This window comes from Xenopus laevis, chromosome 3S (genome assembly GCF_017654675.1).
Source record: "Xenopus laevis strain J_2021 chromosome 3S, Xenopus_laevis_v10.1, whole genome shotgun sequence".
In the NCBI taxonomy this organism is placed as follows: Eukaryota; Metazoa; Chordata; class Amphibia; order Anura; family Pipidae; genus Xenopus; species Xenopus laevis.
Window position 1 is genome coordinate 123545256 of NC_054376.1, and position 22692 is coordinate 123567947.

The 22692-nt window shown below is 44.3% G+C and overlaps 1 protein-coding gene across 4 annotated transcripts in view; it reads right to left on the reverse strand.

Moving 5' to 3' along the window:
- The window catches only part of slc44a2.S (solute carrier family 44 (choline transporter), member 2 S homeolog), a 56725-nt gene that overhangs the window by 32244 nt on the left and 1789 nt on the right, over nucleotides 1–22692 (reverse strand). Inside the window, exon 1 of one of the 4 annotated variants that reach the window (XM_018239605.2) lies at nucleotides 1023–1163. The exons of 2 other annotated variants lie outside the window; for them this stretch is intronic. In XM_018239605.2, the coding sequence (XP_018095094.1) occupies nucleotides 1023–1056 (34 nt within the window). In that variant the 5' untranslated portion in view covers nucleotides 1057–1163. Of the gene's footprint in view, nucleotides 1–1022; nucleotides 1164–22692 lie in introns of those variants that run through there. One more of the 4 variants, XM_018239607.2, reaches the window with a different exon arrangement.

The window sequence follows — 22692 nt, forward strand, 5'->3', positions numbered from 1 at the left end:
CTATTATCCACTGTTACTATAGACACCATGTCTCCCTACTATACCTGCTATCCCACAGTCACACTCCCTTCCCAGAGACTATTATCCACTGTTACTATAGGCACCATCTCTCCCTACTATACCTGCTATCCCACAGTCACACTCCCTTCCCAGAGACTATTATCCCACTGTTACTATATATAGTTGTTGTTCTGCCTGTACAGCCAAGAGGAATATTTGTGGTTGTGTTACTGAGTTACTCATGTCCCCCATGAATACAGATGCTTTTGGATAATAAACTGTGCACAGCTGTGCTAAAACAGAGTCAGTACAACAAATCCCTTAAAGAGGAAGGCTTCCCATTTGGATAACTCGAGACTTTATTAATTTCTCGGTGGTCATAACTTTCTTTGGGACAATGAATGGAATCCCAAATTGCTCCTTACCAACGCAGGGTAAAAAGAGACATGAACACCTCGCCCAATTACAAAAGTCCACCTGACTTCTTCACCCTCTGCATTCCTCTTAATGCCATGCAGTGTTACATAGTGTTGGGCTGCAACGTTTGCTACACTACTCTTTGTCTAAGTTGGATGGTATTGATTGGTTAGAAGGAATTTGCCAACTGGCCCAGGACCACATTTTCCAGTGTATCTGCCCATTCAACTTGGAATAAAAGTGATGGAGCCAAACCTGATGGCTGCAACACAGTGGGCCAGTTCTGCAGTTTAGGGGGCACTATGGGGGGGATAAAATGGGTTGGAAATGGAGGCGATGCAGTTGGGGGGGCATGTTTACTGGGGCTACAAATAAATATTATGTGTGGGTTAAGTTCCCTTTAAACCCATAGGTCAGGCTTGCCCAGGCATATTTCTGTGCTGGTTACTGCACAAGCCTCTGATGTTAGAAGAAGTGTGGAGAACTGATTGTAGGAAATCTGACCCAGACAGGTACATAGAGGCAGCAATTTCCCCCCCAGAGCTCCTTTTAATTCCCTGCAATCATTAGCAACAAATAACAATAAAGCGACATGCAGCGCTTACCATGTTTCCCATAATAATTCTCCTGGTCCCCCATGCTGTGTGCGGCTTCTAAGACTGCTCTCCTCCCTTCTCCCCACTCCCTCTGTTATTTTCTTCTCATAACCCCTTCTTGCCCCTCCCTCTCCTTCATCCTGCCCCTCCCCTTATTCTGCTCTTCTCACCCTCCCCCCCCCCCGGGTCAGCTGGTCCCAGACACCCAATTGCACATTTCCAAACTGGTCTAACAAGAGTCAGGTTTATAAAGGCTAAGGGGGAGGGAGAGCCACATGGATGGAACAGGGAGTAGAAGGGAGAGGTGCGTATGATTTTGGGCAGGGATATCCAAGTTGCCCTCCTCCCCCCAAAAGTTGATGAGCTATGGCTGCAGAGGATGCTGGGAATTGTAGTCAGGGGCATCTTTATCTGAGGCAGAGTCCAGGGTACTTTAGTCACTGTATCAAATATGTTATTTCTCTGTCATTTAATACTGTCTAGGGTTGCCACCTTTTCTGGAAAAAAATACCGGCCTTCCTATATATTTATCGTTTTTCCCTATTAATAACATTGGGATCAGCCATCATTTTTACTGGCCAGGCAGGTGAAATATTGTTTTTTGCGGCAACCCTAATACTGTTCAAGCTATGGAAGGGTGGCAGCAATATGATATCACTGAGGGACACAGCTTGGATTTCTCAGGTGTAATAGAAGAAGGAGAAGGGGCTGATTTCATAACACAGGGAACAAGCAAGTGAACAAGGGGAAACCTGGGTCCTTATTATCAGTGGGATTCTGGGATTTGTAGTCCAACAACAACATTGCTGCTATGGGATACTGCGCCTTATGAACAGCACCTGGGGTACAATAGCAGCAGCTTTTTCTACTCTCGGGGGGTGTGATTCAATATTAATAGACATTAGTAATTCATGGCAGCCAATAAGAACAAGTCTTTCATTTAGTCTTACTGCAGTGGACTGATCAGATCTCACTGCTGATTGGCCGCTAGAGGCTATAACTGCAGATTCCACTTCTACAAACCACCTCATAATCCAGTCACACCTCATGTCTAGACTTTGCAGGCCACTTCTGCCCAGACCTTTGCCCCATTTTCAGACGTCCATATCCAGAAATTCAGTCTGTGCTTATCTGCATTTCTATAAAGGTGCTGCCATACTGCTCAGCACAGCCCAATGTTTAGACCTGTAAAGGGGGTTTTCATTGCAGCTCCTGTTGAATATCCAATAGATTGTGCTTCCACATTCAGACAAGCAGGGACCCCTGATCAGGCGACCCAGTGTTACGTTTTCACATCCTAAATATAATCCAGTAACAATTCCACACTTCTAAAGGAGAACTCTACCCACAGATTGCATTTTCATACCTCCCAACTGTCCTGTTTTTCATGCTACAGTCCCAAATTTGAGAGCTCAACCCGCAGTTCCGGATTGTTACTGAAATGTCCCGACTCTCTCTTTGATCTCCTGCCAGAAAAAGATAAAAAAAATTCTAAACCTTAATTGGCTTTTGGCAGAGAGCCCAGAATACGTGGCAGCTGCACTTAGATACATGTGGTACAATTTAAGATAATCAAAGAAACAATTGTAACAATTTAAGATAAGCAGGTCTATTGGGGAAACTGTGACTTGCAGCTGAAAGGGTAATTCCCCTCCATTAGCAAAACTGTAATAACACATAAAAACCACAGAAATGTGTTCAAACTTTCATAACCTGCAGAATTTTGTAACATGAACATGGTAATTAGGGGGTGTGGCCACAAACATGGGCATGGTCAATAAATCTTTTTGTCACTCTTTCTATTTCCAGAATGTTGGGAGGTTTGCATTTTGCATGGATGAATTGCTACTGAGAGCAGGGTTTTCTTATCCCTTTCTGTTGCATTGTTGGCACCGGGTGCCACAGCCCTAGGGAGATTTGTTTACAGGCATTTGGGTGGGGCGCATTACTTGTGGACCAGGCTGGAATGTGTTTATGTAGCTCTTAACATAGATAAAGGGCAAGTCTTCTACCGCAGGGAAAACAATGCCTGTGCCAGTTAATGCCAGATTATACTGCCCGTCAGGTGCCACACAAAGCCTTCCTGCAAAGACAGAAACGGAATTCCTCCTCTTGAGCAAAGAAATATTACAACCTGGGAAATTGTCTGTCTCGCTAACCTGAAAACTTGCACCCTGTATTTGAGGGTGTCCATGCCTTGGGTCTGTGGCTCAAACACCCAATACAGATTAGATGCCAGTTAAAGGATAAGTAAACCTTTAAAATAAGTGAATGTAAAATTGATGAGGGGGCTATTCTAAGCACTTTTGTTATTTACATTCATTGTTTGGCACCCCCAAGTGGAGACACTTGGGGGTGCCAAACGTTAGGCACCCGCAAGTGATTGTAGCGATTTACCAAAAACCCAGGGCCGGTGCTCCTATCGGGAGAAATCTGCACTGGCCCCGGGTTATAGGAGCGAACACCATGGAGAGATCTACTTCCGTCTTCGCGCAGTCGGCTTTTTCGTCGGCTTTTTCGTTCAAATGCGCATGCGTCAGTCCGGGGAAATGCGCAGCTGCGCGAAGACGGAAGTAAATATCTCCGTGGTGCTCGCGCCTATAACCCGGGGCCGGTGCAGATTTCTCCTGATAGGAGCACCGGCCCTGGGTTTTTGGTAAGTCGCTACAATCACTTGGGGGTGCCTAATGTTTGGCACCCCCAAGTGTCTCCAGCCTTTCCTTCTCCTTTAAGGGATACATGTGCTGTTAATATGAATATATTTTTTTACAACAGCGCCACCTGCTGGTCAGTTTCCCACCAGTCTGACCACCAAGTAGTCAAGGAAGTTGTCAGGAGAAAGAAAGAGGCTGCTCTGATGTTCTTCTGCTTAGGGAAATAACTTAATATCCCTTAACATCTTGGAATTAATAGAAAATAAATAATGAATGTAAATAACAAAAGTGCTTAGAATAACCCCCTCATCAATTTTACATCCACTTATTTTAAAGGTTTAGTTATCCTTTAATCTGCACAAGAAGCCTTGATCTACAAATGCCACAATGGGCGCCCTTGTGTTGCTCAGCAATAAATCCTTGCAGGGCCCCAGATAGAATAGGTAGGTATAATGTTGCCTGTCGATACATCCGCAGAGGATCAGATATGCCCTTGGAACACATAAAACTGCCGCAGTCAACTGTCACGGCTGTCGGCTGTTCTAAACTACAATTCCCATCATGCACTGTCATGCCATGCCAGGCTTACGATGATGGGAGTTGCAGTTCAGAGCACTTAGGTAACTATGTATTTGTCTTGTACGTATATCCTATAATCAGATCCCACCCTGCGTCCTTTCATAAAGGAACCAGACACCTTGTACTTGCATTTTGAATTAAACACTGTTGGTTACCAACAACTAACACTAGGATTGTCCAGCAACTGGTATTCCTGACCAACCCAGTGCTAGAAACAATAATCTGCTTGGCCAGCTTGTTACTAGGCACCCCAACACTTGTCACTGCACGCCGCACACAGGGGGAGGGAGCCCCAAAAATATATGCTGTACACTGGCCTTGTGTATTTAATGAGATGGGGTTCAGACACTATGGGGAAGTGGTGATTTTTAGTTTGTCAGTTGGAAATCCTGGGGAAATCCAGTATTCAGTTCGGGATTAGGCCTTTTTCAGCAGGATACGGATTCGAATGAATCCTTCTGCCCGGCCGAACCAGGGTCGGACTGGGCCGGCTGGAGACCGGGAAGAAACCCGTTGGGCCCCTGGCTTTTGTGGGCCCCGCAGACCCAGATCCGCACCCACATTAACTTCTTAATCCGAAAAAACATTGTGCACATTCGCGTATGCACGCAGATGTGGTGTTCCGCCGCATGCGCCCAGACGATGTGTGCCGGCACATGCGCACATATTGCATGCGCACATATTTGTCATGCCAGTGTAGCACAGGGTGGACAGAGGGAGGCCCCGGGATAGCAGCCCCGGAGGGCCCCGGGCCCCCCAGTCCGACACTTGGCCGAACTGAATCCAAATCCTAATCTGAATATGCAAATTAGGGGTGGGGAGGGAAATTGTGTGACTTTTTGTCACAAATCAAGGAAGTTAACATTTTTTCCCCTTCCCACCTCTAATCTGCATATGCAAATTAGGGTTCGGACTCGGTTCGGTATTCGGACGAATTTTTCACAAAGGATTCGGGGGTTCGGCCGAATCCAAAATAGTGGATTCGTAGTAACAGCCAACAAATTCGCAGAGCATTTACCCGCCAATTTTTCAACGTGTACGTTGAAATAGTGTACGTTTTGAAATAGTGTCTTTAAAAGTGGGCATGGTTTTTTCGGCGCCACTTTTTCCGACATTTTTATGAGATGCTCGTAAACTCGTTTGTTTTGCCGACACATTAAAAATGAAAATGACGGTCAAATTGTCTTTTGAAAACGCTCGGTAAAATGTTGTCTGTCCGACAAAAAGATATACGACACTTTAGAAAATTGTTGGACTTACGAGACATTCAGAGACAGTAACATCTGCCTTTGTGAATTTGCCGTTCGTATGTCATTTTACAAATTTGTCGACCGCCACTTCTTGGTTACTTATTTTACTGCCACTTTTGTGAATTCCTCACAAGGACTTGTGAACGATTGTGGCAGAATAGTGCCCATTAGATTGACTGGCATCTGACGGGAAGGCCGTCTCCCATAGACTCCATTTTAACCAATTAGTTTTAATTTTTAAAAATAATTTCTTTTTTCTGTGTAATAATAAAACAGTAGCTTGTTCTTGATCCCAACTAAGATATAATTAATCCTTACTGGAAGCAAAACTTTGGGTTTATTTAATGTTTACATGATTTTTTTAAGTAGACTTAAGGTATGGAGATCCAAATTACTGAAAGACATCTTATCCAGAAAACCCCAGGTCCTGTGCATTCTGGGTAACAGGCTCCATACCTGTATCTGCATCTTTTTACCAAAGGAGTGTCTGCCACCTGCTTGCTACTATGCTTCATTCTATATAGTGTAGCTGCCACCTGCTGGCAGTCGGCTACAATTCTAATACTGATTCTAATTCTAATACTGATTATCTGTACAGGTGATTAGTGGACAGATTGGCACGACAGGGTATATATATAAAGCACAAAAGAACCGCACACACAGGACTTTATAGTGAAAAACAAAAATTGTTGGCTTTATTACGACGTTTCGGTTCCTAAACTGAGCCGTCATCAGGTATATATATATATATATATATATATATATATATACATATTCAGTAGACCATTCCATAATTTCCATCTCAAAGGAGAACTACCCTAAAGCACATTGCAGGGAGGAGTGCAATGCCTGGAAGCTTAGGGGGGCTTTATGTTGGGGAGGGTTAATTCAACTAAATTCAACTAAAATATAATTCAAACATTAAATAAACCCAATAGGCTAGTTCTGCCTCCAATAAGGATTAATTATATCTTAGTTGGGATCAAGTACAAGTTACTGTTTTATTATTACAGAGAAAGGGGAAATAATTTTTTTTAAAAATTTGGGATTCTTTGGATAAAATGGAGTCTATGGTAGATGGACTTTCCGTAATTCAGAGATTTCTGGATAACGGATCATACACACACAGGGTCGGACTGGAGTAATGCAGGCCTACCTGGACTGCCACATGAAGGCCCCTCTAGGCAGTCACCTGGTGCCCTCTCCCGGCCTCCCTCTGTGCGCCTCAGAAAACGCTGGTTCAGACGCACCTGCATGACTGCTAGTGCGGCGTTGGTGTGGTGCGTGCCTGAGCGAACACAGTTGCCCCGTGTGCCTCTGTGGATGCGCAGCAGCGTAAGTGTTACAAGGGGGAGCCCGATTGGGGGAGTACGGCTGGGCCAGTGGGGGCCCATGAGGCCAGGGGCCCACCGGGTTTTTTCCCTGTGTCCCGTCGGCCCAGTCTGACACTACACACATATATAAGAATTAATTATATCTTATTTTGGATCTAACAATTTCAAACAGTCAGCTATAGGATATAATTGTTACTGTTGGCAACTGCAATTATGCACCTATGTTCATGAGTCAGCTCTACAGAGTAAGGTCTGTTTCTTTTCAGTACAGGTATCGGACCTGTTATCCAGAATGTTCAGGACCAGGGGCTTTCTGGAAAATGGATCTTTCTGTAATTTGGATCTTCATACAAGTGTACTAGAAAATCATGTAAACATTAAATAAACCCAATAGGCTGGTTTTGTTTCCAATAAGGATTAATTATATCTTAGTTGGGATCAAGTACAAGATACTGTTTTATTATTACACAGAAAAGGGGATTCAAAAATTGGAGTTTGAAATTGGCAACTGCACTTTAGCACTTATTATTATTATTATGTATTTTTAGAGCGACCACATATTGCATAGCGCTGTAAGATAAATGTGCTTATACAAAGAAATCACATGAATTACATACATATAACATACAGAGTTACATACATAGTGACCGGTACAAAAGAGGAGGAAGGCCCTGTGCAAAGGAGCTTATGTTTAGAAATCAACCCGCTACATAGACTGGTTTATTATACAGGTAATAGCTGTAGTTCCCCCCCATGCTCTTCTAGTGAATACTGCGCAGAATTCAGTGATGTGGCCACAAGTTTCGGAGCACAGTGACCGATAACAAATATCGAATGCATTTGCAAAGTGCAATAAACGGCAAATTTGACTGGGTGTTTTTTTGTCTGATTTTGTGCACTATGCAGATTGCAGGCTTATAAATGACTCCTTGTGTTTCTGGAAGTCTAAAGAAAGGTCTGTAATTACTTGTGCATGGCACACAACACTGTGTATTACAGGGTTATGGAACTGGTACGACCGAAAACAAGGATCACAGATGCCAAGTTGTGTCTGTGCCAGAACAAATAGCGCAAGCAAACTAAACCCCCTCAGAAGTGAGGTCTAATTTTGCCTTTATGTTAAACTTTCCCACCTCTTTTATAAATATTAATAATCTCCAGAATAGGCCTTGGGCAATTTAGACATAACTGGCCCTCTAAGACCACGGGGTAATGATTCATCTGCACAGAGGTGAGTGAGTATTGTTGCAGCAGCCTATGGGAGTGAAAACTTCACTTAAGGTGAGTAGATATAATTTGCCGACAGATTAATTTGGAAGCTTATTGGGCAGTGTATGGATACCTCCAACGGGCTTCCACGACTGATGTCTGGCAGATCTGGCAGGTTTGAAAGAGAATTCAACCCGTAACTAAAAAAAAAACCACCCCCGCACACCACGTAAACCCTCCTCCCCCAGCCTAGGTGCCCCCCGGGGAAATGCCCCTAACTTTTTACTTACCCTTTGGTGCAGATTCAGGCATCGCAGTTCACAGCAGCCATCTTCCGGGTCTTCGTGTTTTCTTCCGGCACTTTGGCAATTTCTATTTCATCGCATGCGCAGTTGTTGCAAACTGGTAAATTGCTCCAACTGCGCATGCGCTGCTTCGCCGGTCTCAGTCTCATCTTACTGAAGACCTGGGAGATGGCTGCCGTGAACTCCAATCCCTGAATCTGCCCCGAGGGGTAAGTAAAAAGTTAAGGTGGCCATAGACGTAACAATTACGATCGTTCTTGGAAAAGATCTTTCGTTTCAATACACACGTGTAGAGCTGAATCGTCAGATATAAAGGTAGATATACAGGAAGAAACAATAGAATTCTACCTGTATCTGACGATTCAGCACTAACAATGGCCGATATTTGGGTCCCTTCAAAGGCACCCGATCAAAATTTTCCGTCCAGCCCGATCGAGGAGCCGACCGATATCCAAGTCTTCTGACGATATCGGTTGGCTCTTTTTCCACCATACACGCAACGAATATCGGACGAAAATTTGTTTCGTACGATATTATCTGTGTGTCTATGGCCAGGCCCGGATTTGGGGAGAGGCCGTCTAGGCCCGGGCCTAGGGCGGCAAAATGTTAGGGGCGGCATGCAGGTGCCCCTACCATCTTCTCTATAACTTATGGTAAAATGGTCCATCCCAAATTCCAAAGAAGAGCAACCGTTCACCCACATTGCTGCTTGTGTAATGTGAATGGAATGTTACTGATAAGGGCCGCCGTTACCATGTGTCTAAGCCACCCCAACCCGGGCTCCAGTCCTGGCTGCTGTGCGCGGTGTGCCTGTGCTCTACTCAGCTCTGTCTTCATTCCGAAAGAGAGCGCGCGCAGTCTGTGCTGATCGGTGGTGGTGCAGATCTCCTCTTTGCCTGTGCATGGTGACGTCACCACGCGACTGCGCATGTGCGCGTCACTCAATGCGGGCACGGTGCCAGCCTGATTCTTACTAGAGGGAGCTGCCTGAGTGCAGAGCACGAGAGACGTCACGTGGACTGGCGTGCACAGACAGTGCAACAGCACAGGACAGGAGCTGCATGTGAATTTGGCAGGCTGCAAAATCATCAGCTACAGGTGACTGTGGGCAGCTGTAGAACTGACCTGTACTTTTTAATTCTTGCAATGCTTATAGTTAAGGTAGGTTAAAAAGTTAATTAACTATATAAATAATAGTGCTGTGTTAGACCAGTCCCTGGATAAACCTGTACTATGAGCTATCTTCCATAACCCTGTATTCCCTCACTTGCTAAACACCATCCAACCCCTTCTTATACCTATCTAATGTATCAGCCTGTACCACTGATTCTGGGAGACAATTCCACATCTTCAGCTCTCACTGTAAAAAATATAGTAACGTAGTAAGTTAGGTTGAAAAAAGACACACGTCCATCAAGTTCAACCTTTTAAGTCTATATATAAACTGACTAACTGCCAGTTGATCCAGAGGAAGGCAAAAACCCCCATCTGAAGCCTCTCCAATTTGCCTCAGAGGGGGAAAATTCCCTCCTGACTCCAGTGGGACCAGTCCCTGGATCAACTTGTACTATGAGCTATCTCCCATATCCCTGTATTCCCTCACTTGCTAAACACCATCCAACCCCTTCTTGTACCTATCTAATGTATCAGCCTGTACCACTGATTCAGGGAGACAATTCCACATCTTCAGCTCTCACTGTAACAAACCCCTTCCGAATACTTAGTAGGAATCTCTTTTCTTCTAATCAGCTGCTGAAAACCATTGTTGGAGACTCACTGGCAACAAACTGCAGTGCTGAAAGATCCCTTTCTTGCTTAAAAAGAGTGAAAAACTACCTGAGATCTTCTCTTAATGAAGAAAGGCTAAACAGCTTTGCTCTACTTGCAATTGAAGCTGAGATTGTCAGACAGTTTTGTTATGACAGCATGATTGATAGGTTTGCAAAGATAAAAGTTCGTTCTGAAAGGCTTTGTTAATCCTAAAGTTTTCAGATTTTGTCAGATCTACAGATAATTGTGTGTTATTTGTTACTGTATTTACTGATATACATATTGGTTATATTTAAAATAGTTATTTAGGGTTTAATATACAATTATTTCCATTTTATTGTCTGCGTTATTTTATTTTGCATAAATGTCCTGATTGGATAAAGATTCACTTCCAGAAATTCGGGGGGGGCGGGGCGGTGGAACAGTAGCTGGGCCTAGGGGGGCAAGAAGGGTAAATCCGGCCCTGTCTATGGCCACCTTAAGGACCATTTCCCCAGGGGGCAGCTAGGCTGGGGGGGGGGAGGAGGCAGGGGGTCTGCATAGGGTAGGGGGGTAGGGTTTTTTTAGTTACGGGTTGAAATCTCCTTAAAAAATCCTGTAGGATCGAGGATCACATTGGTACGTTGATGTCTTCCTCAATCCCGCCTCCAGTATTCTGTTTGTTGTGATCCGATCGTTGGGCCCATAATCTGATCAGCCCGATATCGCTCACCTCAGTAGCACCCTCCCCAACATTTATATTCAAATTGGGACATTTTAGATCAAGGCCACATCTACTCCAGCCACTCTAGGTCACGTCTATCCCCCACCTCTTCGGGAATCCATGAGTCCAAAATTTTTTTTGGGATACACAAATTTTGAATGGTAAGTGCAACTCTGCCCTAGGAAGACTGGGATGGCAGAGCAGGGTCACTTTGGTTAGCAAGGGTGCACTGGTTTGAGAGGGGCCCTATGTTATCTAAGTGGGTTTAGTTCTCCCTAAACGGCTATAACTTAGCACAACAAATTAGGAAAACTGCGCAGGCAGTTTTGACCCGGACAGCTCTCCCGAAAACCGCAATATCCGGGTCAATACAAATACAAGAGTCCTCTGCACTCAACCCATTATCAATATATTTAAGACAGAGACATTTTGTGCATACTGCTACTGAAAAATGCCTTACCCTTTAAACAAAACAGGGATTGTTTGTCCATATATTGCAATATATTTAAGCTGAACAACTACGTCAAAGTCATCCCATATCTGGCCAGTCCTATGCTTAATTTTCATCTGATTCATTAAGAATTCTATTGCTTCATTATACATTTTACAAAGGGACTAAGTTTCTATGTCTATATGTATTTTGTGGTCACAGCCTCATTGCACCCCCGCCTAATGGTTTTTGGAAATAGTGGTGAGCACAACTTTCCCTTGTTTGTTATAGTTATACAGGAGCAGTGACCAGCTCCATGTTGTAGCTCCCACCCTCTCCAACTATAGTCAGGTGATCCCACTGGTGTCTAATAAAAGGGCAGCCAAGTTTTGGAGTTTTATTTTGAAAGCAGCTAGTAAGTTGCAGGTAAAACTAGTCCCTTTGTAAAATGTATAATGAATTAATAGAATTCTTAATGAATCAGATGAAAATTGAGCATAGGACTGGCCAGATATGGGATGACTTTGACGTAGTTGGCCAGCTTAAATATATTGCAATATATGGACAAACAATCCCTGTTTTGTTTAAAGGGTAAGACATATTTCAGTAGCAGTAGCACAAAATGTCTCTGTCTTAAATATATTGATAATGGGTTGAGTGCAGAGGACTCTTGTATTTGTCTATATGTATTTTGTGGTCACAGCCTCATTGCACCCCCGCCTACTGGTTTTAAAAATTAATGGTGAGCACAACTTTCCCTATATATATATATATATATATTATATAGTCTTCACTATCTCAGTCTCTCAGTTTCCATTATTGCAGGGCAAGAAAGTTTCTCTATCTTCCCCCTCATTTCTCAGAACGACCCACATTTAATATCTGAATGTGTTTCCTACTTATAAAGGTCAAGTCTCTCTCTCTCGCAATTCTCAGGGAACCTAGGTTTCCCAAAAAAAAATGGCGCCATCAACATAGTGCATAAGCAAATGGCAATGAGCAAGGGCCACAGCTCAGAAGAAATATTATAGTATATAATGGTCTTCATTTGATTATGACTTCATTAATAATGTTAATTCGATTTTAGGCTGGTTTTTAGATGTGGCTCCAATAACAGCAGTTTCCCATCACATGAGTCTTTATATAATATAAACAGTAGTTGCGGTTGGTGCTGAGCTGAAGGCAGAGACACAGATGACGGGTGCTGGGGGGGGGGTCTGTATTTAAGAGCCTGTATTTATCATGGTACAATCTAGTTCTAGTCTTAGTGCACAGCACTGCAATGGGGACCATGTTCCTGAGGAGTGAGAGACTACAGGACTGTGTTTTGGTCATTAAAAAATTGGTTTATAGAAAAGAACCTGCCAATGATCCTCTAACGGTGCCGTTATGATTTTAGTGCGATCCAACGAATCCATCAAATTATTGTAAGGTTAGTGGTTTATCTAGCGATTTTTTCAGTTGGGTTAGAAAATATTCATCGGTCACACTGAAATGTATCCATTGTCCAATAGTTTGCAGGGCCAAGCAGGCAGCTAGCCTCAGGTTTCTTGGCTTCAACTAGACGATATCACTTGAAATGGTCTTTTTAGTCGATGAACAAATTATACATTTAAACAATAGTTTCAGGATAAGCTTGGTCCTACCATAAGGAAAAGATCTTGTAAAACTCTTAACATCTATGGCCACCTTAAAGTCATACCTCCCAACATTTTGAAAAAAGAAAGAAGGACAAAAAGTTTTGACCATGCCCGTTTTATGGCTACACCCCATAATTACCATGTAAATTTTTCAAAATTTGGCAGTTTATGGAAAGTTTGAACACATTTCAGGGGGTTTTAGGGTCAGGTTTTATGTTGTTACAGTTGACATGAAGGTGAATTGCCCTTTAAGCTGTGAGTCTCAGTTCCCCCAAGAGATCTGCTTATCTTAAACTGTTACAATTGTATCTTTGGTTATCTTAAATTGTTACAAATGTACAAGTGTGCCTACCACAAATTCTGGGCTCTCTGCCAAAAGCCAATTAAGTTTTAGAAACTTTGTATCTTTTTGGCTGTTCAGTGCAGGAGATTAAAGAGAAACATTTCAGTAACAATTTCAGTAACAATCCGGGACTGTGGGTTGAGCTTTCAAAATTGGGACTGTCCTGAGGAAAAATGGGACTGCTTGGATCCTGCCAGTGAACTTGAATGCCAGGCAGCAATGAGTCAGCTGAAACCCAAATACACCAGTAAGGACCACAAGTCCTGCATCAGGTCGGGTACCAGTGGAATACCCACAATATGATTGGGACTCGGACAGATTATTCTTCATTTGTCCGGTGTGCGTGCACCCTGCGGGTACCAGATCCTCTGTAGTGGGGGGGGGGGGCTACAAGTGGCCAATGCAGAGGAAACAGTGAAAAAGCCAAGCATCCCAATTGTTAAAATTTTTTGTTGTGACGTCACTTCCTGCCAATGTGACGTCACTTCCGGTTGGCGAGACGAACACTGCAGGGAGCGGGTCAGGTGGGTAAGCGGGTCAGAGTCAGTTTTGGGGATAGCGGGTATGGGTTGGGTGCGGGTTTTAAAAAAACAAACCGTGCAAGTCTCTACCACAAGCATGGGATCCGTTATCCGGAAACCCGTTATCCATAAATATATATCACAAAATTGTTTCTAAAATCCTAATGTCTCAATTGTACCCTAACCTTTATTTGGTTAACTCTAATTTGTAGGGCCCTCTAATCCTATTGTTCTCTGTAACCCTTGTTTGTTATCCACCATTTATTCCCTGTTTGTTATAACTAAGGTAAAGCACTGCGTATCTTGTCGGCGCTATATAAATAAATGATGATGATCCAGAAAGTTCAGAATTACGGAATGGCCGTCTCCCATAGACTCCATTATAATGAAAGAGTCTGAATTTTTTAAAATGATTTCCTTTTTCTGTGTAATAATTAAAACAGCAACTTGTACTTGATCCCAACTGAGATATAATTAATCCTTATTGGAAGCAAAACCATTCTATTGGGTTTATTTAAGGTCTACATGATTTTCTAGTAGACTTAAGGTATGAAGATCCAAATTATGGAAAGATCGCTTATCCGGAAATAGGGATGTAGCGAACGTCGGAAAAAAAGTTCGCGAACATATTCGCGAACTTGCGCAAAAATGCGAGCGGTTCGCGAACGGTTCGCGAACCCCATAGACTTCAATGGGAAGGCGAACTTTAACATCTAGAAAAGACATTTCTGGCCAGAAAAATGATTTTAAAGTTGTTTAAAGGGTGCAACGACCTGGACAGTGGCATGCCAGAGGGGGATCAAGGGCAAAAATGTATCTGAAAAATCTGCCTGTGTGTGCTTGGAAGAGATAGTGTAGGGGGAGAGCTGTTAGTGATTTCAGGGACAGATGATAGTAAGTTTGCTGGCTAGTAATCTGCTTGATACTGCTCTGTATTGGAGGGACAGAAGTCTGCAGGGATTTGAGGGACATTTTAGCTTAGGTAGCTTTGCTGGCTAGTAATCTACTGTTCTCTTTAAACAACTGCCATACGTTGACCTTGTAGGCATTGTTTGCCCAGTTTTTTTGGACGCAGCCACTGAAGCACAGTTGCCAGAAAAAATATGCCATATAAATGCTGAAAATAGTCATTTTTCGCCATACGTTGACCTTGTAGACATTGTTTGCCCAGTTTTTTTGGACGCAGCCACTGAAGCACAGTTGCCAGAAAAAATATGCCATATAAATGCTGAAAATAGTAATTTTTCGCCATACGTTGACCTTGTAGACATTGTTTGCCCAGTTTTTTTGGTTGCAGCCACTGAAGCACAGTTGCCAGAAAAAATATGCCACATAAATGCTGAAAATAGTCATTTTTTGCCATATACGTTGAGTCAACGTATGGCAAAAAATGACTATTTTCAGCATTTATATGGCATATTTTTTCTGGCCTCTGTGCTTCAGTGGCTGTGGCCAAAAAAACTGGGCAAACAATGCCTACAAGGTCAACGTCGTTGACCTTGTAGGCATTGTTTGCCCAGTTTTTTTGGCCACAGCCACTGAAGCACAGAGGCCAGAAAAAATATGCCATATAAATGCTGAAAATAGTCATTTTTTTGGTCGCAGCCACTGAAGCACAGTTGCCAGAAAAATTATGCCATATAAATGCTGAAAATATAAATTTTTTTGGTTGCAGCCACTGAAGCACAGAGGCCAGAAAAATTATGCCATATAAATGCAGAAAATATGCATTTTTTTGGTCGCAGCCACTGAAGCACAGTTGACAGAAAAATTATGCCATATAAATGCTGAAAATATAAATTTTTTGGTTGCAGCCACTGAAGCACAGAGGCCAGAAAAATGATGCCATATAAATGCAGAAAATATGCATTTTTTTGGTCGCAGCCACTGAAGCACAGTTGCCAGAAAAAATATGCCATATAAATGCTGAAAATAGTAATTTTTTTGGTTGCAGCCACTGAAGCACAGAGGCCAGAAAAATTATGTCATATAAATGCAGAAAATAGGCATTTTTTTGGTCGCAGCCACTGAAGCACAGAGGCCAGAAAAAATTAAACCAGTAGGGTTTGCACCCTAGTTTGTAACGGTGGCGGAGGGAGGAGGAGGACGCTAAAGGACAGCTGTGTGTGGAGTCATGAGGCTTGAAGAGAAGGACAGCTGCATAGAAGTCAGAACAAGTCTTCCGGCGTGCAGTAACCCTCCGAGATCCACCCCTCATTCATTTTAATAAAGGTCAGGTAATCGACACTTTTGTGACCTAGGCGAGTTCTCTTCTCAGTTACAATCCCTCCTGCTGCACTGAAGGTCCTTTCTGAGAGCACACTTGAGGCTGGGCAAGACAAGAGGTTCATGGCAAATTGTGACAGCTCTGGCCACAGATCAAGCCTGCGCACCCAGTAGTCCAGGGGTTCATCGCTCCTCAGAGTGTCGATATCTGCAGTTAATGCCAGGTAGTCCGCTACCTGCCGGTCGAGGCGTTCTTTGAGGGTGGATCCAGAAGGGTTGTGGCGCTGCCTTGGACAGAAAAACATTTGCATGTCTGACGTTACAGACTGGCCAAAGGGCTTTGTCCTTGCAGGTGTGCTCGTGGCAGGATTACTGGCACCTCTGCCCCTGGAATGTTGATGAGTTCCTGAAGTGACATCACCCTTAAAAGCATTGTACAACATGTTTTGCAGGCTGGTTTGTAAATGCCGCATCTTTTCGGACTTGTGGTATGTTGGTAACATTTCTGACACTTTATGCTTGTACCGAGGGTCTAGTAGCGTTGCGACCCAGTACAGGTCCTTCTCCTTAAGCCTCTTGATACGGGGGTCCTTCAACAGGCATGACAGCATGAAAGACCCCATTCTCACAAGGTTGGATGCAGAGCTATCCATCTCCGCTTCCTCATTATCAAGGACTGCATCATCCACGGTCTCCTCCCCCCAGCCACGTACAAGACCAGGGGTCCCCAAAAGGTCACCACTAGCCCCCTGGGAAGCCTGCTCCTGTTGGTCCTCCTCCTCCTCCTCCACAAAGCCACCTTCCTCCTCTGACTCCACTTCTGGCACCTCTCCCTGCGTTGCAGCAGGTGCCTGGGTTCGTTCTGGTGATTCCGACCAGAAATCGCGCGCTTCCAGCTCCTCGTCACGCTGGTCTACAGCCTCATCTGTCACTCGTCGCACGGCACGCTCCAGGAAGAAAGCGAAGGGTATTAGGTCGCTGATGGTGCCTTCGGTGCGACTGACCATATTTGTCACCTCTTCAAAAGGTCGCATGAGCCTGCAGGCATCGCGCATAAGCACCCAGTAACGGGGGAAAAAAATCCCCAGCTGTGCAGATCCAGTCCTACCACCCAGTTCAAAAAGGTACTCGTTGACGGCCCTTTGTTGTTGCAGCAGACGTTCCAACATAAGGAGCGTTGAATTCCAGCGAGTCTGGCTGTCAGAAATCAAACGCCTGACTGGCATGTTGTAGCGCTGCTGAATGTCAGCAAGGCGTGCCATGGCTGTGTAGGAACGTCTGAAATGGGCCGACACCTTTCTGGACTGGGTGAGAACGTCCTGGAATCCTGGGTACTTGGAGACAAAACGTTGGACTATTAAATTTAACACATGTGCCATGCAGGGCACATGTGTTAAATTGCCTAGTCTCAACGCTGCCAACAGATTGCTTCCATTGTCACACACCACTTTTCCGATCTGCAGTTGGTGTGGGGTCAGCCACCGATCGGCCTGTGACTGCAGAGATGACAGGAGTACAGATCCGGTATGGTTTTTGCTTTCCAGGCACGTCATCCCCAAGACAGCGTGACAACGGCGTACCTGGCACGTCGAATAGCCTAGGGGGAGCTGGGGGTGCACAGGTGTGGAGGAGGAGAAGGAGGACCCAGCAGCAGAGTAAGAAGAAGAAGAAGACGAGGTAGAGAGCGATGGAGGAGTAGAGGTGGTGGCAGAACCGCGTGCAATCCGTGGCGGTGACACCAACTCCACTGTTGTTGTTGAGCTACCCATTCCCTGCTTCCCAGCCATTACCAAGTTCACCCAGTGGGCAGTGTAGGTGACATACCTGCCCTGACCATGCTTGGAGGACCATGCGTCAGTAGTCATATGGACCTTTGGCCCAACACTAAGTGACAGAGATGCGGTAACTTGGCTCTGCACATGTTGGTACAGGTGTGGTATTCCCTTTTTAGAAAAAAAATTGCGGCTGGGTACCTTCCACTGCGGTGTCCCAATTGCTACAAATTTGCGGAAGGCCTCAGAGTCCACCAGCTGGTATGGTAAAAGCTGGCGGGCTAAGAGTGCAGACAAGCCAGCTGTCAGACGCCGGGCAAGGGGGTGACAGTCAGACATTGGCTTCTTACGCTCAAACATGGCCTTCACAGAAACTTGGCTGGTGGCAGATGACTGGGAATGGGAACAGGTGGTCAAGGTGGAAGGCGGAGTGGAGGGTGGTTCAGACGGGTCAAGGAGAGCAGAGGTAGAGCAGTAAGATGCTGGACCAGAAGGAGTGTGGCTTTTAGTTTGCCTGTTGCCTTTGAGGTGTTGCTCCCAAAGTGCTTTGTGCTTGCCGCTCATGTGCCTTCGCATAGAAGTTGTACCTATGTGGCTGTTGGGCTTACCAAGGCTCAGTTTCTGACTGCACTCATTGCAAATTACAATGCTTTTGTCAGAGGCACACACATTAAAAAAATCCCACACTGCTGACTTTTTGGAAGTGTGCGATCTGGCGGTAACAGTAGAAGTTGGCGGAGTTTGCGGTATTGGCGGCAATGGCGGGTGCGTTGGCCGGCTGAACACAGGTGCCGATACATGTTGTTGCCCTACTGATCCCTGCGGGCTGTCCTCCCTGCTTCTTCTAAGTCTTATTCTCCTACTGCCTCTCTGACTCTCCGTCTCTCCATCTGAACTACCCTCCTCTTGCTCTCTTCTACTAGGCACCCACAAAACATCAATCTCCTCATCATCATTCTCCTCAGATGCATCAATTTCTTCTGACACATCACAGAAGGAAGCAGCAGCGGGGACCTCCTCCTCATCACTCATTATGTCCATCTCTATCGTGTTCTCTGCCAGAATTAAATCTGGTGTAAGGTCCTCATCTCCTTCATCTTCTTCTGGCAATAATGGTTGCGCATTACTCAGTTCAAGAAACTCATTGGAAAATAACTCCTCTGACCCCAGTGAAGAAGGGGCACCGGTGGTGGAGGAAGTGTTACGTGGGGTGGCCATAGCAGTGGAGGATGAGGAGGATGTTGTGGTAAAGTTAGAAACGGTAGAGGATGGGGTGTGCTGTGTAAGCCAGTCAACTACCTCTTCAGCATTTTGGGAGTTCAGGGTCATTGGCTTTTTAAAACTGGGCAATTTGCTAGGGCCACAGGATTGCATAGCAGCACGGCCCCTAGCACGGCCTCTGCGTGGCGGCCTGCCTTTGCCTGGCATTATTTTTAAAAAAACAACAACAACAACAAAAACTCAGTTGGTTTTTCTGGAAACGATAATACACACAGCTAGATGGCGGGTTGAAGAAAACACTGTGCAAATAATGCCTACAAAGTCAACGTATACACTACTACAGCGGTGGATACGGATTACGTAAAATATATGAATGCTGCTTGAAAAAAAGTAACTCAAGTGGTTTTTCTAGAGACGATAATATTATCAATATTTAGACAAAATGTGAACAAGGTCACACAGCTCGATGGCGGGTTGAAGAAAACACTGTGCAAATAATGCCTACAAGGTCAACGTATACACTACTACAGCGGTGGATACGGATTACGTAAAATATATGAATGCTGCTTGAAAAAAAGTAACTCAAGTGGTTTTTCTAGAGACGATAATATTATCAATATTTAGACAAAATGTGAACAAGGTCACACAGCTCGATGGCGGGTTGAAGAAAACAGTGTGCAAATAATGCCTACAAGGTCAACGTATACACTACTACAGCGGTGGATACGGATTACGTAAAATATATGAATGCTGCTTGAAAAAAAGTAACTCAAGTGGTTTTTCTAGAGACGATAATATTATCAATATTTAGACAAAATGTGAACAAGCTCACACAGCTCGATGGTGGGTTGAAGAAAACAGTGTGCAAATAATGCCTACAAGGTCAACGTATACACTACTACAGCGGTGGATACGGATTACGTAAAATATATGAATGCTGCTTGAAAAAAAGTAACTCAAGTGGTTTTTCTAGAGACGATAATATTATCAATATTTAGACAAAATGTGAACAAGGTCACACAGCTCGATGGCGGGTTGAAGAAAACAGTGTGCAAATAATGCCTACAAGGCCAACGTATACACTACTACAGCGGTGGATACGGATTACGTAAAATATATTATGGCTGCTTGAAAAAAGTGACTCCGGTGTTTTTTCTGGAGACGGTAATATTATGGATATTTAGACAGAATGGGAACAAGGTCACACAGCTCGATGGCGGGTTGAAGAAAACAGTGTGCAAATAATGCCTACAAGGCCAACGTATACACTACTACAGCGGTGGATACGGATTACGTAAAATATATTATGGCTGCTTGAAAAAAGTGACTCCGGTGTTTTTTCTGGAGACGGTAATATTATGGATATTTAGACAGAATGGGAACAAGGTCACACAGCTCGATGGCGGGTTGAAGAAAACAGTGTGCAAATAATGCCTACAAGGCCAACGTATACACTACTACAGCGGTGGATACGGATTACGTAAAATATATTATGGCTGCTTGAAAAAAGTGACTCCGGTGTTTTTTCTGGAGACGGTAATATTATGGATATTTAGACAGAATGGGAACAAGGTCACACAGCTCGATGGCGGGTTGAAGAAAACAGTGTGCAAATAATGCCTACAAGGCCAACGTATACACTACTACAGCGGTGGATACGGATTACGTAAAATATATTATGGCTGCTTGAAAAAAGTGACTCCGGTGTTTTTTCTGGAGACGGTAATATTATGGATATTTAGACAGAATGGGAACAAGGTCACACAGCTCGATGGCGGGTTGAAGAAAACAGTGTGCAAATAATGCCTACAAGGCCAACGTATACACTACTACAGCGGTGGATACGGATTACGTAAAATATATTATGGCTGCTTGAAAAAAGTGACTCCGGTGTTTTTTCTGGAGACGGTAATATTATGGATATTTAGACAGAATGTGAACAAGGTCACACAGCTAGATGGCGGGTTGAAGAAAACACTGTGCAAATAATGCCTACAGGGCAAATAATGCCTAAAAGGTCAACTTATACACTACTACAGCGGTAGTAAAATAAAAAAAGTAAAATAAAAAAAAAATGAATATTAAAAAAAAAAAATTAAAGTTGGTGCTGCTGAACTACTAGGAGCAGCAGATTAGCACACCAGTCCCACTCCCCAACACTGCTAGACTAATAGCACTGGGCTCTTATAGTAGTAGTAGTAGTAGTAGTAAAACAACAAAAAATAAATAAAAGCAGTCCTTACAAGGACTACTGTTATTGCAGCAGTCAGCAGATGAGATCAGAAGCAGGACAGCTGCCCACTGCAGCTACATACAGAGCACTGCAGTAGAAGGTAGATTACTAGCCAGCAAAGCTACCTAAGCTAAAATGTCCCTCAAACCCCTGCAGACTTCTGTCCCTCCAATAACAGAGCAGTATCAAAACGATTACTAGCCAGCAAACTTTCAACTGTCCCTGAAATCACTAACAGGCAGCAGCTCTCTCCCTACACTATCTCTTCAGCACACACAGGCAGAGTGAAAAAACGCTGCAGGGCTTCGGTTTTTATAGGGAAGGGGAGTGGTCCAGGGGAGAGCTTCCTGATTGGCTGCCATGTACCTGCTGGTCTGGGGTGAGAGGGCAAAAAAAAGCGCCAACAATGGCGAACCCAAAATGGCGAACGTCGCGCGACGTTCGCGAACTTCCGGCAAGCGCGAACACCCGATGTTCGCGCGAACAAGTTCGCCGGCGAACAGTTCGCGACATCTCTATCCGGAAAACCACAAGTCTCGAGCATTCTGGATAAGAGGTCCCATACCTGTTCCATTCTACTCAATGGAGGAGGAATTCCAAGCATTTTGCATTTTGTGTACCCTACATACAAACTGATATTGCAGCATATAGATCAATGTATCATTAGCTTAATGACCGCTATGACTGACAGAAGAAAAGACGCTGATCCGTCAATCATATGACTGTTACTGGCCACACCCACACAGAAACTGTCACACAAATGATGTACATGAGCCACCAAAATGTTTTAACCTGCCCAATCCTAGAAGGGGGAGCGATATCCATGGCACAATAATATCCGGGATGACCATTTACCCAATGATCATTTTACCAACTCAAGCACAAAACTTCCTAGAACTTTTACCCAAATCATTCCTCTACATATTGTTGTTCAGCTCAGTTAGTGCCCCCTGAATACCCGCCTCTCCATCCCAGACACTGATAGGGGGAATTTCCACAGGACGCACAGTCTGGGTCTGGCAAGAACATTGTGCATCGGGGGAGTGGGTTTGACTCAGGCACAGTCTTGCTGGCACAGTCATCATGCAAATCTCTTTACTTGCTGTTCTTCCCTCCCTCACGCGCTTTGTGCCAGTTTCTGCTCTCAACAAGCACTCGGGTACAGGATGTGTAGGGCCAGCACACGGAACCCATGCCCCCCCCTGATGCAGGGAGTTGTTATGAGTCAGGCAGGAGAATTACAGGGTAAGTGCAGGGATTAGGCCAAGAGGTCATACTTAATAACAGAAAGAGCATTTAACGCTGGGTGTTAGAGCTGCTGGAAGGAATCAATCGGAGAGAGAGTGCAACATCAGCCACATGATATGACAAAGAGTAACCAACCAACTGTTTTAAAGGGGAACTAAAGGCTTAACAAAACCAAAATATAGAGAAAGAGCTATTTTTGAGTTACAGAGGTTTTAAAGTCTGTTTTCATCAGCAATAAAAC